Genomic DNA, 18,612 nt, shown 5'->3' with positions numbered 1-18,612 from the left:
ACATGTACGAACATGGAATTAAGGTGACCGTTATTAATGCATGAATTCATATGACTCATATTGTAATGTTAGTCCATTTCTTAACTCATCATTAAATTATGCATAAGTAACTATTAATTCAGGTATTAATTAATGATTATTCATGTACTGTTATAATAAAAAGTTACCGATATTTCTAGGCATCTTCACTTCATTAACACCTAATTTCTTCAAACAAAAACCTGCAGTATATTTTCTTCTGCACGTCATGGCAGAACTAGAGTATCTGACAGCATTGATAGCTGGACATCTCACAGTTCCTGTCCTTCGTACAACTTAGTGACCTATTCATTGCTGCAAATCCAAAACTTATACTTAACAATATAAAAAACATTTACTCGTGGAAAGTTAGCCACAATCCCTTTAGCATTATGAGCTTTTATGATAAACCCATACTCAATCTACTCTATTTATTCAGTAGATTGAATCATTTTAAATACATTCAAGATAACAGAAAATCAATTTAAGTACAGTTTAGAGTGTAGCAAAGATCTTGTAACACCATGCCATGTGAGGACAATGCTTTATTTAAAATTCCCTGAAGGGGTAAATATAAAACGCTTGTGAAGTTACAAATAGTTACTAAAGACTTACATTCCTAATGTAATCTACAGTTTGGAGAGACCACTGCTTTGCATATATTAATGAGTGTAAGATACAGACTCAATACTTTAAACTCTGAAATATGGAATTAAAAAATATTGTGAAAAAAGAATAAATACTACTAATAATAAAATAAAACAAAAACTAAGAGTTCCCTTTTTTCTGCACCACAAATGTACTAATTTCTGTCTGATCTCTTTGGTTTGTAAACCATATACTAAAGGATTTAGTCCTGGTGGTACAATATGGAACATTATACTAGCCAGTTTCCTGCTCTCAGAAAAGAGTGGGAAACGATGGAGAAAGATAAAAGTGGACCCAGAAACAAGCATGATTAAATAAACAGCTATGTGAGTGCTGCAGGTTTTTATGGCCTTGCTGTTGAGAGCTTTGTTTTTGCTGGTTATACACACAGTAGCAATCTTGACATACGTTATAAATACAGACACAATTGAGAAGCTAAATAAAACCACTGTATAAATAATTCCATACACATTGTTAATAACCACACTTTCCTCACAGGACAGTTTAAACAGTGAGGCATTGTCACAGAAAGGGTTTTCAATTTTATATCTACAGTGAGACAGACGTATAGTAAGACCTAACATTATTGTCACCAGGAGTATTGCTAGCCCCCAGGCTGCTGCTGAGAATTTAATCACCATTTTATTTGTCATTATAGCCGTGTATCGCAATGGATTGCATATAGCCACGTATCTGTCAAAGGCCATGATTATCAGCACATAGTGGCATGCTGCAATAAATACATGCACAAAATAAGCTTGAACAACACAATCCACATATGTTATATAGCGCTCTGAGGTTTCCCTGAAAATATCCTTCAATAAACGTGGCAAAATGACAGTGGTCCCTAGTATATCATTCAGAGGTAAGTTACAGAAAAGAAAATGCATAGGGTGATGCAGATTCTTCTCTGTTGAGATAAGAATTATAAGTGCAGTGTTGGAAACCATTATAAAGACATAAACCAAGAGAAGCAAGATGAAAACAGGATAAGTAGACTGAGGTGTAACATTCAGTCCCTCAACTTGAAGAATGCTGTATCTGAATGTCAAGTTGTCCATTTGCGGTCCTTCAAAAAAACCTGTGAACAGGGAAACAAACCAGACCTCTGTAATTACATATCAGCCTAAATAACTGCATTGCACACTGATGAATATAAATGGATAATTTTAACATACCTTTGTTGATTTCTAGATAGTAAAAATGTATTTTTCCCAAACATATCACATTCTATTTCTGTGCTTGATGTTCATATGTTAAACCTTCATATATTTTTCACACTGTCCACACTAAATGTGAAAGCACTTAATGACATTTTTAGCACTTCACAAAGCAAGACAGAGTAGTAAAGTAGTAGTAAATTTCCTGGTTTTACTTGCATGTCTAATAAAACATATAAGCATATACTTACTCTCTAAGTTTTCTTTTATTACCAAGGTAGTGTTTATACTGTAGCTTAAAAAATCTGAAGGCTTAATTTTCACAGGTTGTCTGATAGAGTCGCAGCCATCTCGCAGTCAGTATACGGTGTTATGTAAATATCAACTTGGAGTTCTCTGATAAAATGTTGTCTTACGCTTACTTTTAATATGTGGTTCAAAGGTGTCTCTGTGATGCTGTCATCATCCCAGAGGGCAAAACTGATTAATTGTTGCCATGATCACAGCCATTGATAAAGTACTTACATTCTTTGTTTTTACAACATTACACAATTCATTTCTGTTTTAGAATTTACTGGTTCATCAATGGGTATTTGCCATGTCTGTCCACAATTAAAATGCAAAGAAATGGCAGAATCAAAAATCAAGGCATTTTTGTTTGTCTATTTTCCCCCCTCATTTGTCTGTCATCAAAGACCAGGAAAGAAAGGGCTCACCAAAAATAAAAAAAAATTACATTGATGATTACAGGCTAGGTTTAAAAACACATTGCAAAATAAAGGGAATATAAATTGAAAACAAAGGTTTTTTTTATACTAAAACTAATTTAGAGCTTATTAGGAACCGGTGGCATTAACTACAGGGTTCGAATTATGATTTCATCTTTGTGGGGGTCTCTTAAAAAAAAAAAAAAAGTAGCCTATAAGCAGGCGTGGTGTGTGTGATAAATAATTGCTTAACACTGCACTTGATTCTTTTGATTTCAATGTTTATTAATCAGAGATGGGACCAAGTCACACATGTGCAAGTCTCAAGTAAGTCTCAAGTCTTAACCTTCAAGTCTCAAGTAAGTCCCAAGTATTTTTTTCTTGGGCAAGTCAAGTCAAGTCAAGTCAAGTCACAGGCTATGTCAAGTCAAGTCCAAGTCAAGTCACAGGCTATGTCAAGTCAAGTCCAAGTCAAGTCACCTTATTATTGTAATTTTACCTGCAGAATCTGATCATAATAAAGTGAAAAGACAAGATATAAGTAACTGTCAGTAAATTACAATACTCATGTTCAGTAAAATACATCATGGAATCAAACAAAATTGTAACTTCATAAAATTATTTATTTTTCACTTCTGCCAACAGTGTTTGAAATGTTTTAAATTTTCAACATTGAGTCCATAAAACAAATAACAGCTTAACATCCAACAGACTCTCTCAAACACAGTTACGTACATTAAACTTTGTTACATTTCTCCTCTCTCTCTCACACACACTCTCTCACACACACACTCTCTCACACACACATGTTGTGTTTCCATGTTTTATGGGGACTTTCCATAGACATAATGGTTTTTATACTGTACAAACTTTATATTCTATCCCCTAAACCTAACCCTACCCCTAAACCTAACCCTCACAGAAAACATTCTGCATTTTTACATTTTCAAAAAACATAATTTAGTATGATTTATAAGCTGTTTTCCTCATGGGGACCGACAAAATGTCCCCACAAGGTCAAAAATTTAGGGTTTTACTATCCTTATGGGGACATTTGGTCCCCACAAAGTGATAAATACAAGCTCACACACTCTCTCTCTCACACACTCTCTCTAACTCACACTCTCTCTCACACACACTCTCTCTCCCACACTCCCACTCCCACACCCACACTCACTCACTCACTCACTCACTCACTCACTCACTCACTCACTCACTCACTCTCGCGCTCTCACACTCCCACACCCACACTCACTCACTCACACAGATCCATAAGCCTATTTTTGCAATGTCTGTGAGTGGGAAACGTTGAGGTACCAGCGCGCGTGAACGTCATGGCAACGTACAAAACAAAGTACCTCGCGCGGGAAACACTTAACGTAAATGCGCGTAACTAACGTAAATCAAGCAGGCTAGTATGCAGCATAAGCCACGAAGTGTTGGCGAAATAAAAAATAAATGGACAGATTTTTTTTTTCCAGAAAACTTCTTGCACAAAATAAATTCAAGCACTTTCAAGGACCTGTATCTATGTATGTTTATTTTCAAGAACTTTCCAGGGCCTTGAATTTTATTTTTCAGATTCACAAACTTTCAAGGATTTCAAGGACCCGTGGGAACCCTGCTATTATTACATTAGCTAACTACCAACTAACCAGATAAAATTAACAAATTGACAAGCACTTACTGGGCAGAATGGCTCTTCAAATGGCGGACGAAATTGGAGGTTGTCGTCTGGCTGTCCGCGATCTTAACGTTGCATGTCTTGCAAAGCGCTGTTCGTCTTTTGCCATCTTGATAATAATTTTTGAAGCCGAAAGCGATGACCCTCGGTAACGTTACCGCTCCGGCTGACATGTTGATGTGTTATCTGATCTAAGTGGGCGTGGTGTGCATAAAGTACGAGAGGGCATGGCTGATGATAGCCTATAGTGTCGTGATCCAGTCATGACAAAACTATTCTCAGCCTGCGCTCCAGCTGGATCAATTTTATTTTTTTAAATAATTTATATATTTTATATTCAAACTGAAAACATGATGTGATTAACACTCAAGTCATTCAAGTCTTCGTGTCTCAAGTCAAGTCAAGTCCCGAGTCTTTAACTTCCAAGTCCGAGTCAAGTCTCAAGTATTTTATTTTTTGTCAAGTCAAGTCACAAGTCATAAAAATAGCGACTGGAGTCGACTCGAGTCCAAGTCACCAAGTCACAAGTCCCCATGTCTGTTATTAATACAGGAGTAGAGAAACGAGTAGACTGTCCTCTGATGATGTTTTTTGTTTTTTTTAAATAAACCCGAATTTTGCCAAAGTTGTACCTGATGTTGGTAGCAGTCTTTTTATTTTTGGTGGCATGGTTGCTGGTTCTGAACTTTACACTATTTCTAAAATATTCTAACTGATCCCCCAGCGTGAGTTATTCTAGGTGACCGTTATTTAGAACCTGTCACTTTAATGTTTCCATGGTGACGCATCATTGCTTGTCACGTTACACAGCGCAACCACAACACAGCGCTGAATGAATGATGATCTGCTTTTATGTCATTTTTCCTTTTTATACAAAATATTCACAAATGTATTAGCTATAACATGAAACACTGATATTCCGATTGTCAAATATGTGCAAGTGGATGTGTTTTGTTGTTTAAACGCCTTTATAACGATCGCGTTAAGTTAGTTGAGCTGTATGTGCGATGGGTGGCGCCATGTTATTTTACAACACGTCAATTCCTCAACTTCTCACGAAATACATGAAAGTAAGTGGCCGGTGAACTGGGAGAAGAATAGAGTAAAATGTAAAGCTACTTACACAATGTGTATCTGATATGAAAACGTGTCTTATTGTAACGTAACGTTAATGGAAAGGATTATTATTGCCGCTTCCCTAGACATCAGTGTGTATTTTACAAACTCAAAATATTTTTTTGCTAGTGCTTATGTGTATTTAAATGTCTGAAACCTAAAATAAACATTATGTGGTTGAAAACACAGAACAGTTGATCTGTCTATGGTTGTGATACATGACAGCAGCACTGAGCGCGTCTGTCTCTGGCTCAGCGCCAGCCAAAGCGCGAAAGCACGTTTGAATTTAGCAGTTGATCACGTGATGCACTGACCGTTCTAATCACACCGGTGTTGATCGATCATACGTGCAAAAGGGTTAACATAAACATTGAAGGAATATATTGAAGGAAAAAATGCTTTATTTGTAATTTAAAATAATGGTGCTGATGATTTTTAGAGACCCCCACAGGTGTATGATTTTACTGCTTTCATGGGAGCTCATCCTCTCTCTATGGGAGCTCAGCTCCCACTGGCTCCCACGTAATGGGCTATATGCATGGAACGTTAATGACAACTTCCGGAATAATATAAGCCAGCTCAAAAACTTCCGGTGAAACGTCACTTGCTGTAGCGGCATATTAAATTTTATGATAGACAGTGTAAATATAGCCTGTAAGGCGATATCAATCTTTTTTTTTTTGCACACAGTTATTCACTTGTTTAAATCGATTACAAAAATAAGTGAACGAAATGAAAAAGACGTTTAAATTTCAGCATTTTGAGTGGACTTCAGCTGGGCACTGTTAAGTCCCTCATTGTTCATCCTCAGCTAAATACAATTCGCTATTAGTTTTCAAACTTACCCTCCGGCGACCAACAACGGCCCCCCATGGTGCTATAACCTTTGTTTCTCCCCTCTTTGCTGGCTCAGTAAGTGACAAGCAGATCTTTGAAGAGTCAGGAATACTTACATCACTAAAATATCATTAAAATATGTGTATTGAAAATAATATGATATATTTTTAAAATAATTGTTTAAGAAATAAAATAATACAAATGCAAACGTGGCAACAACAAAAAATCCCTTGGTGTCCCCTTCAAAAATTGCTCTTGAGAATCGTTATGTTTATTGTCCCCCCAACATTTTGATGAAATTTTCGCCCCTGGGCTTTCTTAAGGATGACTGTGTGCCCTGTAAAGTGTACAGGCCTGCATTTCTTTCTGGGAGATTTCATATGCCTGCACACGAGTTCAGGGAGACCCAGACTATTGCATATCTGAGAGTGCATGATGAGCCTTTATTCAGCCGTTTAAAGGAACACAAATTCTTTGACATGGTTATCCCCTAAATATGTTTGGTAACATTAACCAGCTCTATGTAGTTGCATGCCTTCTGTTAAATTACCAGAGCTTTTTGCTTTAAATTGCTGGGTCTAAATGTATGCATCAAGACCAGTGCGTAGTTCTGTTTAGTATTGATACTATTTTACTGTTGTTAGCTACTGCTTTTGTTCAATGATAAAGAATGGATTTACATCTCTACATCATCATACAGGGATCTGTATTTTCCCTCATTTTCAGTTTCATGCTTTCAGTGAATAAACCTACATTTGTTTGTAACTGCCTTTTTAAAGGGCTCCCCAAAGCATTGTGTATTTTATTGTGGCCATTACAAACAGCATTTAAACAATACTATTTTAGGTACTAATGAGATATAACCTCAAACACTCACATAAATAACATTTATAGGAAAATATGTAATTTAATAAATTAATGATGACATGTTCAACTACATAACATAATTTGTATACATTGTATACTAGAATTCTGTTCTATTAGAATATATTTGTGGCAGATGACAATAGTGAGCACATGAAAACTGCTAAGAAATGTAATGAAAACCAAACTATTTGAACTTTGTAAAAAAAACTGATTGAAAGTTAACCATGGAAACTGACAAGCCAAAAACATAGGTAGGTAAAAGTAATCAACCTTTTGTTTGATTGTTTTTATGACTCTCCCATCTCTGAATATTCTTTGAATAAACCATTTAATAAATGCTTTTCCCATTGTTGTTGTGGGTGGAGCAGTTTCCCTTGGCATTCCTCTGTAAATCTCATTCACACGCAGAACTGACATGTCTGGAAGGTCACAGGTCCGGTCACAGGCCCCGTTGTACAAGTTACTCCTGAAAATATACACAACTGAACAGTTAGACAAGCATGTATGTACTGTTTGTTATTATCATAAATTAATGCTTTTCATGTCAAATTCTACTTCAGTGTTGTGTAGCTCTATGCTACAGAGATGTTGTGTGTGTGTGTGTGTGTGTGTGTCTCTCTGTATGGACATTCAGTTCAATTAGAGGTTCATCTTAAGTCTAATCAAGACTAGTCTAAAAATACAAAGTACAATTTTACATATCCAGTACATATTTTAATTCATGTAGCAGACATACTGCCCGTTACTACAGATTACCTGATCACTTCAGCCAATCTTCTCTCTTTGGCCTAGCTGACAACACCACCATCTCATTTGTTGGACCAGGCTTAAAGCCCGGTCAAGAAATTTGTACAAGAACTTATTTACTTTGTGTAAAAAATGTTTAGCTCATATGGTCATATTTTCAGAAGGAAGGATGCTGCATGGAGCCTTGAAAGTTGATGCGATTTACTGTATGTGACATAACCAGGAAGAAGTGAGACAGATAATGTTGAAAACATCACCTGGGTTCTAGGTTTGTGCCACTGTAGCTCAGACCCTGTGCAGCTGTGAGTAGGGGGACAGCCGTTACTCCCTGCTGGCTGTAATGTGAGGTCTGGTAGAGCAAATCTGCAACATGATTGCATAGTGCAAGCCCTGCCACACATGAGCAATGACAGGTCAACAGCTCAATGGGTTTAGAGTCTTTGAGAACAACCTGTAAAAAAAAATAAAAATAAATAATTATCACTTGATACTGTATCTCATGTGTTTTGAGATTCAGGTAAATAATTGTATTGAGAGTGGCTGAGATTACTGAAATACATATTTAATAACAGAACTACATGGAGTCACAGTGTAGCTAATTATGCGTTTTAAACATGCTCACGGTGTACAATGTCAAATGCTGGCAACCTACCTGCCTCTACTCTCTGGGAATTTCTACCTGTGTCCACGATGTCTACTACACAATAAACAGAGTGTACTATGTACTGTTGAGTAAAATACTTTTTGAAGCACAGTGTAGGCCCTAGTTGGTGCACGGTTCTGTTGGTGCAACAGTAGGCTGTAGGTCCAAATAGCATTACAGTCACTATCTATTTTTCAGCCTATTTTATACTGGCACATGGAATTCCCAGAAAGCAGAACGTATTAACAGATCTATATATCTAAATGCTGCCAACTTAGCGGTTATATTCTGTTTACCAATGCTAACATTAAGCTATCGTTGGTCTTTCAACTTAACAGTAGCTAACTTACGTTCGATAACGTTAGCTAAGTTAGCTGTCTATAGCTAGCTTAAAGAACGAAATAATTATAGTGTACTTTTGCTAACTTACCTTCGTAGTCATGGATATAGCTGGATATAATACATCCCTTTTCACGTTTGCTTGATGAAGTCTTTGAATTTGAATGAATCAGGCAGTGTAAATCATCATTTGTGTTGACTTGAGGTAGATCCTGCAGGCAGCGCGTATAGAACATCTTCAGGAATGACAGTTGACCGGAAATGCCTGAGCTGGCTTATCTAAACCAGGAAGTAACCGTGCATATAGCCCATTCGAACCATGATTAACTATTATAATATTGTTTATACATTTTTATAAGATAAGATCTGTAGTTCATCTGACTCAATTGAGGTGAGGACTGGACAAAATGTGTATAAGAAATATTGGTAACACTTTATTTTACGTAGTCCTTGATACAGAGTAATTACTTAGTTAATTACTTAGTAATAAACGTTGTAATTACATGTACCAAAATGTAATTAACATGTAACTAAGTTATGGTACAGCCTGTACTTACAGATTGTAATTACACACATGTAATAGGCAGCTACTGTTACACATATGTAACAAGCCGAGTCTGTTACATACGTGTTACAAACTTGGTACACTGTAATTATGTAAGAAAGTACTTAGTACCACACAATGTAACAAGAAGTACTTAAATATATTAGGCTACTAAGGTCTGCAGTTACACATGGCAAATGTGTACGTTTTGTAGCATTACATGTATGTAACATAAAATAAAGCGTATCAAGATTGTACTTGAGTTCAATTCATGTGTATCTACATACCTTATCCATCTTAAATAACCCACTAGTTCACCGCTAAAATACATGCATTAGCTTCTTTATTACATTAAAATTACAGAAAATTACACAGGTATAAGCTACGTAAAATAAAGTGTATCAAGAATGTACTTAAGTGGACTTCATGTGCATCTACATACATTATCCATATGTACCTTAGTTTGAATTAACTCTCTAGTTCACAGCTTAAATACATGCATTAGCTTCCAAATTACATTGCAACTACAGAATATTACGCAGGTATAAGCTACGTAAAATAAAGTGTATCAAGACTGTACTTAAGTGGACTTCATGTGTATCTACATACCTTGTCCATATGTACCTTAGTTTGGGTAAACTCACTAGTTTACAGCATAAATACAAGCAGTAGCTTCCCAACTACATTACAATTACAGAATACTGTATTTTAACTCAATAGTGTAGAGTTGAATTGATGTGGTTACCCTTTCCATCCACCTGCCTGCACACAAAAGGTGACATTATCAAAATGACAAGTCAAATTGTAAATGTATTTTCCCCCTTCAAATACAACATATAATTAGCAATGTAATTAGGAAGCTAATGCATGTATTTAAGCTGTGAACTAGAGAGTTAATTCAGACTAAGGTACATATGGACAAGGTATGTAGATACACATGAAGTCCACTTAAGTACAGTCTTGATACACTTTATTTTACGTAGCTTATACCTGTGTAATTTTCTGTAATTTTAATGTAATAAAGAAGCTAATGCATGTATTTTAGCGGTGAACTAGTGGGTTATTTAAGATGGATAAGGTATGTAGATACACATGAATTGCACTCAAGTACAATCTTGATACACTTTATTTTATGTTACATACATGTAATGCTACAAAACGTACCTATTTGCCATGTGTAACTGCAGACCTTAGTAGCCTAATATATTTAAGTACTTCTTGTTACATTGTGTGGTACTAAGTACTTTCTTACATAATTACAGTGTACCAAGTTTGTAACACGTATGTAACAGACTCGGCTTGTTACATATGTGTAACAGTAGCTGCCTATTACATGTGTGTAATTACAATCTGTAAGTACAGGCTGTACCATAACTTAGTTACATGTTAATTACATTTTGGTACATGTAATTACAACATTTATTAATAAGTAATTAACTAAGTAATTACTCTGTATCAAGGACTACGTAAAATAAAGTGTTACCGAAATATTGGTACTCAAATCACTGTGCTTACATTTACTACATGCCTTGGTGAGAGAGCAAAATGGCTCTGCAATTCAGGTGACCTGGGACATGCACTGCTCTAAGTGAGAGCAGGTGACAAATGATAAATTCATCATCCAGATTTTGACTGATGGAGGGGAACAAAGCATATATTGCTGCATATTTGCCTTTGTATCACTTTTTAATAAACCACTTTTCTTTCACCAAAATATTAATAATATTAGTACTATTATTGTGACTGTCAGTGCACTCTGTGTGCTTCTGTATATCAAAAATGTGGTGAAGTTTCCACAAAATTATGTAACCATTAATGCTTTGCTATCGTTAAGTAATTAACAGCTGTGTTGCTTTTAGCAGTAGTTAAAGTCTTTCAAATCATGTGTCAGACTGAAGGCAGGTTTTGTTTTAAAAAGTCAAGTTTATTTTTTTTTAGCAAATGTATAACACTAGTAGATGTCCATGGAAATAAGATACAATCAGTATTGTTCCAATTGACAACATCTGTTTTAATAGCCATTATGTGTGCATTACACAGTGATTTAAACAGATGTATTTAACAGAAGTATATGTAGTATGCATGGCAGTGGCATATAATGTCCCTTGTTCAAAATATTCCTTCTCATAATTGCAACACTTTTGGTGTGCACAGGCCTTAAGGATCACGGTTGGGAGGGTTGCTTTTAAAATGTTATTCATTACAAAAACTGATTCAAATGTAATCAGTAACTTATCCCATTACCACAAAAATAAAGTAATGTTATCAGATTACTTTTAATTAAATTTTGATTACCTCATGGTTGCATACTGTATTTGAATTCAATCAAGAGAAAAGCAGTATGATCTGGAAGACTTTAAATAATGTCATCTTTTAAGAATGCCAAAATAGTTCAAATAGATTAAAACCTTTTTAGTGTGTCTAACTTATTCTTACATTCTATGATTTTTGAAAATTAACATTTTCCAGAATTTTTCACTCACCCAGACTTTTGAACTATCAGGTAAATTATCTGTTGCACTTTTTTCTTTGAGCTCCTGGTTTTGTTCATTGTTTGAGAATTCTTTGGGTAAATACCAAATTTCACACAAAATGCTTATATATTGCATTAAATAGGTGTTCAGAAGAGTTGTATGTTCAAATTGAGTGTCTTTTATGGGTTAATTTTGAAGGATGTGCAGTGGTAGCCAGCAAATAAGTAGCTGTGCAGTGTGTAAACCTCGCTCCCCTGGCCTCAAGAGGCGCACTATCGAACGACACTAGAGGAAGTAGCCTTTAGCCTCCTTTTTAGCATGCAGCCTCCCATGCCTGTTTGAATACTACTAGAAATGGGTCAATTAAGACCGGTTACAGATGTTTATGTATTGCATGTGTGGAGTTTCACCACATTTTGGTGCACATGCAATGGTGGGGTATGTAAATTTAGTATTAATCATATCTTATTTTATGATTTATTGCCAAGAGTGTTTTCCAGTTATTTGTGAAAATATGAGAATTCTATTGTTTAAACTGCAATACATATCCTTAAAGACTTTTTTTTTAATTAGCATGTGTTAATGCATAAAATGCTGTGAATTTTATAAGCATGTGTTAAGGTGATGTATGCTGAAGCATATGGCTAGGCTAATGCCTTGTTTTTATTTTATTTTGACATTAGCCTCTAACTTATTTAATTGAACCATACTTCATTTTTGTATTGCATTTCATTTCCATCATATATATATATATATATATATATATATATATATATATATATATATATATACACACTCACCTAAAGGATTATTAGGAACACCTGTTCAATTTCTCATTAATGCAATTATCTAATCAACCAATCACATGGCAGTTGCTTCAATGCATTTAGGGGTGTGGTCCTGGTCAAGACAATCTCCTGAACTCCAAACTGAATGTCAGAATGGGAAAGAAAGGTGATTTAAGCAATTTTGAGCGTGGCATGGTTGATGATGCCAGACGGGCCGGTCTGAGTATTTCACAATCTGCTCAGTTACTGGGATTTTCACGCACAACCATTTCTAGGGTTTACAAAGAATGGTGTGAAAAGGGAAAAACATCCAGTATGCGGCAGTCCTGTGGGCAAAAATGCCTTGTTGATGCTAGAGGACAGAGAAGAATGGGCCGACTGATTCAAGCTGATAGAAGAGCAACTTTGCCTGAAATAACCACTCGTTACAACCGAGGTATGCAGCAAAGCATTTGTGAAGCCACAACACGCACAACCTTGAGGCGGATGGGCTACAACAGCAGAAGACCCCACCGGGTACCACTCATCTCCACTACAAATAGGAAAAAGAGGCTACAATTTGCAAGAGCTCACCAAAATTGGACAGTTGAAGACTGGAAAAATGTTGCCTGGTCTGATGAGTCTCGATTTCTGTTGAGACATTCAGATGGTAGAGTCAGAATTTGGCGTAAACAGAATGAGAACATGGATCCATCATACCTTGTTACCACTGTGCAATGGTGTGGGGGATGTTTTCTTGGCACCCTTTAGGCCCCTTAGTGCCAATTGGGCATCGTTTACATGCCACGGCCTACCTGAGCATTGTTTCTGACCATGTCCATCCCTTTATGGCCACCATGTACCCATCCTCTGATGGCTACTTCCAGCAGGATAATGCACCATGTCACAAAGCTCGAATCATTTCAAATTGGTTTCTTGAACATGACAATGAGTTCACTGTACTAAAATGGCCCCCAAAGTCACCAGATCTCAACCCAATAGAGCATCTTTGGGATGTGGTGGAACGGGAGCTTCGTGCCCTGGATGTGCATCCCACAAATCTCCATCAACTGCAAGATGCTATCCTATCAATATGGGCCAACATTTCTAAAGAATGCTTTCAGCACCTTGTTGAATCAATGCCATGTAGAATTAAGGCAGTTCTGAAGGCGAAAGGGGTCAAACACAGTATTAGTATGGTGTTCCTAATAATCCTTTAGGTGAGTGTATATATATATATATATATATATATATATATACAGTATATATATGGATGGCAGAGGCAGGCTTTTTGATTTTTATTTACTGTGCTGAATACCGTCATTTTCCCCACCATGTCCAATATTTAAATCAGTGCGACACACTTTGCAAAATGCGTGTGCATTGTCGATATGGCTTCGAGATATGAAATGATATTCTTCCTTCCAGCTTTTGTTAAATTTACATTTATATATATTTTTTTTTTTGCCAGAGCACCACCTGAGTTCTCCTATCATCTACCAGTGATGCTTGATTCAACTTCCCACGTCTACAACCTGCGCAGATATCAACAGCGCAAATGGGTTGTAGGTTGCCAGGTTGAGGTCACAAATGGGTTGAAATTTGTATGATGTGTCGATTGTGTGAGTAGATGCGTTTCATACAAGATCTGGCAACTGGACAACCTTGGAATAATATATTGATGTGATTATTCATACAGTGAGGTTTGGGCCATACAAATTACGGGAGTTTCCAGGGAGAAATAACAAAATGGGAGGGGGGAGGGAGATGGGTGTGAAATACGGGATACTCCCGGGAAAAACGGGAGTGTTGACAGGTATGATATATACTGCCCTTTAATTTAAATTTTGATATACTACTCTTTTTTTTTTTTATAAATATCAGTCAGAATAAAACCCCAAAATATATTTTTGTATATCATATCCAATGACTATCTACAAGCAAGAAAGGAAGAATATTATACAGACATTCGGCAAGATATCCTTTGGTTTCAACATTTCATTTTTTGCCCACAAGTGAACATTTACTGTTTTTTTTACTGAGTCAAACTGAGATAATTTGAACAATTCAAAATGCCACAATCTGATGATAGTCCAATATTAAAAATTTCTGATGATGAAAATGGTGCAGGTAGTAGTGTGCATGATGTTTTTGGACAGAATCAAGAACTCAACAGAAAGCATGACGTGTCCATGGCAGCGAATTTGAATAGAGAGCCAACCAGGTGGGGGGGGGGCTTGTTATGAGCCTACCTCTTCATGCTGTTAGAGGTAGGCTCATGCTGTTAAGTGTACTGCACGTGTTAAGTGTATTATTTACATTGCAATACCCATAAATGAAAACATAATTTATTAATATTTCTTAATTTTTTTATTTGTCATTTTATTACAACAAAACATCACAGTTTTTAACACTGGTACAAACACATAACACTGTGGTACAAACTAATTTAACACATTTATTTACAGTTCATTCCTTGAGCATCAATAACTGTCTCTCTTTTGTAAACATAAGTACAGTATGTTTTGTAAACATGAATATGTGCTCACTTTTTTTTTGAAGTGTTGTAATTGGATGTGGCAGATTTTGCTGCTCTCAGTGCCCTCTTGGACGGAGTGTATTTTGAAACCAAACCGGTGTGGTTTATTTTGCAGGATAGGAGAGAGCAAAGAGTGCTGTTATTCATGCTCATGCGATTTTCTGTAACTCTCTGTCTGTCCTTTCGTGATGAAGGATGAGATCGCCTGTGTGCCCTTACTTGCCTCTTCTGCGCTGATGGTGCCGCTGTGTTTTAATGTGCTGGCTAATGTCATTTTTCCGCCGTGGCCTACATTAAAATCAATGCGACATACCTTACAAAAAGTGTGGAGGTTGTCTATATGACTGGGTAAGATGCACGTACATTGTTGTGTCCAACATTGTTGAAATCTACAATTGTACTTCAGTTTCTTTCTGGGGACACCGCCTTCACTTGCCATCATGTCTATCGGCTCGCTTTGGGTTAAACTTTCCGCGACTACGCAACTGGGTTATACTAGGTTGCCAGGTTGAGGTGACAAATGGGTTGAAATTGTAAATGGTGTGTGGATTGTGTGAATATAATGCATTTAATACAATCTGGCAACTGATCAATATTAGACAAACATATTGGTACGATTAATAATAATAATCGGCGATTATTCATAAAGGAGTTCGGGCCATGCAAATTACGGGAGTTTCCCGGGAGAAATAACAAACCGGGAGGGGTCCGGGAGATAGGGCTAAAAAACGGGAGAAACCCGGGAAAAACGGGAGTGTTGACAGGTATGATCTAAGAGGTACAGTAAATGAAGAAAAGAATTAGACTGTCACAGAAAATGCTTAATAGGTCATGAAGAGCTAACAAGACTTATCGAAACATCAAAAGTCACAACATGTTTGTTAGATCCAATACCAACTAGGCTATTAAAAGAGGTATTTCCTGTAATTTCAGAACCTTTTCTTAATATTATTAACTCCTCGCTATCCTTAGGACATGTCCCAAGAAACTTTAAAATGGCAGTTATCAAACCACTTATCAAGAAGCTACAACTTGATCCTGAAAAACTGGCTAATTATAGACCAATTTAAAATCTCCCGTTTATGTCGAAAATACTAGAAAAGTTAGTATCCTCCCAAATATGTTCCTTTCTACAGAGAAATAGTATATATGAACAATTCAGTCAGGATTTAGGCTTCATCACAGTACAGAGACTGCACTTATCAGAGTTACAAATTACTTGCTCTTCTAATCACGGCTGCATTTCACTTCTATTGCTTTTAGATCTTAGTGCTGCATTTGGCATGATAGATCACGTCATTCTCTTGAATAGGCTAGAGAATTATTATAATATAATATAATTTTTTATTATTTTTAGCAGATTGCGATGTAAATGAGTAATTGTCAAACCAAACAAAAGTAAAGTATGGAGTGCCACAGGGATCAGTTTTAGGGCCTCTGCTTTTCTCCTTGTATATGCTTCCCCTGGGAGATATTATCAGGAATCGTGGAATAAGTTTCCACTGTTATGCTGACGACACCCAACTTTATATTTCTTCAAAACCTTATGAGATTTCACAATTCTCCAAATTAGCAGAGTGTATCAATGAAATAAAAGATTGGATGGGCAGAAATTTCCTTCTACTCAATTCCGACAAAACAGAGGTACTAATTATTGGACAAAAACTTCTAAAAATAAGCCGCTAAAATATAATTTGAATTAAAAAAAATTTTGAATGCATTCTTCCACCTAAGAAATATTGCTAAATTAGGACACATGCGCTCTGTTGATGATGCCGAAAAAGTAATTAATGCGTTCATGACCTCAAGACTAGATTACTGTAATGCATTACTGGGAGGATGTCCAGCAAGATCAATAAATAAACTTCAATTGCAAAATTACGTACAAAGCTTTGAATGGTCTAGCTCCACAGTACTTAAATTACATTCTACTACGCTATATTCCATCACGTTCATTACGATAGCAAAATCCTGGCCTGTTTAGAGTTCCTAGAATGCCAAATTCCACAAAAGAGTAAAAGTAGATCCTTTTCATATTTGGCTCATAAACTATGGAAAAGTCTCCCTAACACTGTTCAAGATGCAGACACACTCACTCAGTTTAAGTCTAGACTAAAGACTCATCTATTTAGACAGGCATACACCTAATTTATCCTTCAACTCACAAATAGGCTGCTTTAGATAGGTCTGCCAGAACCAGAAACAGTGATCATGATCTATAACTCTGCAATATATTGAATGGCATCTATGCTTATATTATTTTATTTGTTTCCCTGACTCAACCTCGGGACTCCTATCCTGAGGTCACCAGAACCGGCTGGATCCAGCTCCTTTTCTGCCTCGTGTTGGACTCCACTGCTACGTGTCTAATAGCAGCCGGTGCCAGCCAAATATCACTTCAGTCTAATACGATGGACATCAGAGGATGAACTGGTGCCAACCCCAACCATAAGACATGGGATACTTGATATGCCTTTGCCTGAACCTTGGACTTAGGATAGACATCACTGAAATTACTGACCAGTTTGAACTGCAATGCACCTCACTGATCTCTGCCTGCATCACCTCGGTCTAATGATGAACACATGATTTGGAATACATTGACTGTCAATTAATTGCCAACAAAACCCTTCATCAGCCAACTAACAATTGCATCTATGTGAACTTCTGCAGTCAATCCAGGATGGACTTCAAAGACATTAGTCATTAATCTTACAGTTCATACAAAATCTATGTTTAAACACTGGCTCTTAACACTTAGTTTAAGTAATATTGGCATTAAATTCATGATGTTAGCCAGAGGGGAACTGGCCCCCACATTGAGTCTAGTTTCTCCCAAGGTTATTTTTCTCCATTAACCAACATCTTATGGAGTTTTGTGTTCCTTGCCACAGTTGCCTTTGTCTAGCTCACTAGGGTTATAAATACAATTATTATTTAATTACTTATTTTTAAACTCAATTCACAATCGTATTTGATCAAACTACACTATGATGACTCTAAGCCCTTATAGATATTACAGTTTAATCTTGTTTTAATGCCTGATCTTCTGTAAAGCTGGTTTGATATTATGTGTGTTGTGAAAGTCGCTATACAAATAGAAATGACTTGACTTAAATCATCAGTGCCAATATCGATACTTGTTGTGACTGACTACTCCAGCATGCTGTGGGAAAATATCCTGTTGCTAATATAAAGATTAGTAGAGTAATGGCCTCTGGTTTACTTGAGCCAGGAAGCCAAGTCAATCCTATTTCTGAGAGTTTCTTCAGGGAAGACCTGTCTGGTGTAGAGGAAGATGTGAAAACTGTTGTTTCCTGTATAGGTTGTGAACCTCTCCCCATAATATATCTGGTTACAGGCCAGAACCAGACATGGTACTCTGTCTCGTGTTGAGAGTGTGAAGTCAAGTGATGGTGTGATATGAGATTTCAGAGAATTTCTGCTGATATCGAAGAGATTAGTGTAAATACAGAAGGCAATAACTTATTGGAGGACAGCTGCAAACATTTTCTCAAAAAA

General features: G+C 36.5%; 1 protein-coding gene across 1 annotated transcript; it reads right to left on the bottom strand.

Annotated features, from left to right (window-relative positions):
* Positions 1–702: 702 nt before the first annotated feature.
* On the bottom strand, positions 703–1,727 carry LOC127624876 (olfactory receptor 1L4-like). Its single transcript, XM_052099829.1, has 3 exons — positions 1,382–1,727; positions 822–1,252; positions 703–717 (listed from the first exon to the last, which is right to left on the bottom strand). The coding sequence occupies exons 1-3, from the start codon at positions 1,725–1,727 to the stop codon at positions 703–705; spliced, it is 792 nt and encodes a 263-aa protein (XP_051955789.1).
* Positions 1,728–18,612: the final 16,885 nt, after the last annotated feature.

Source organism: Xyrauchen texanus, chromosome 31 (genome assembly GCF_025860055.1).
Source record: "Xyrauchen texanus isolate HMW12.3.18 chromosome 31, RBS_HiC_50CHRs, whole genome shotgun sequence".
NCBI classification, from domain to species: domain Eukaryota; kingdom Metazoa; phylum Chordata; class Actinopteri; order Cypriniformes; family Catostomidae; genus Xyrauchen; species Xyrauchen texanus.
This window is presented reverse-complemented; position numbering and strand designations above follow the sequence as displayed.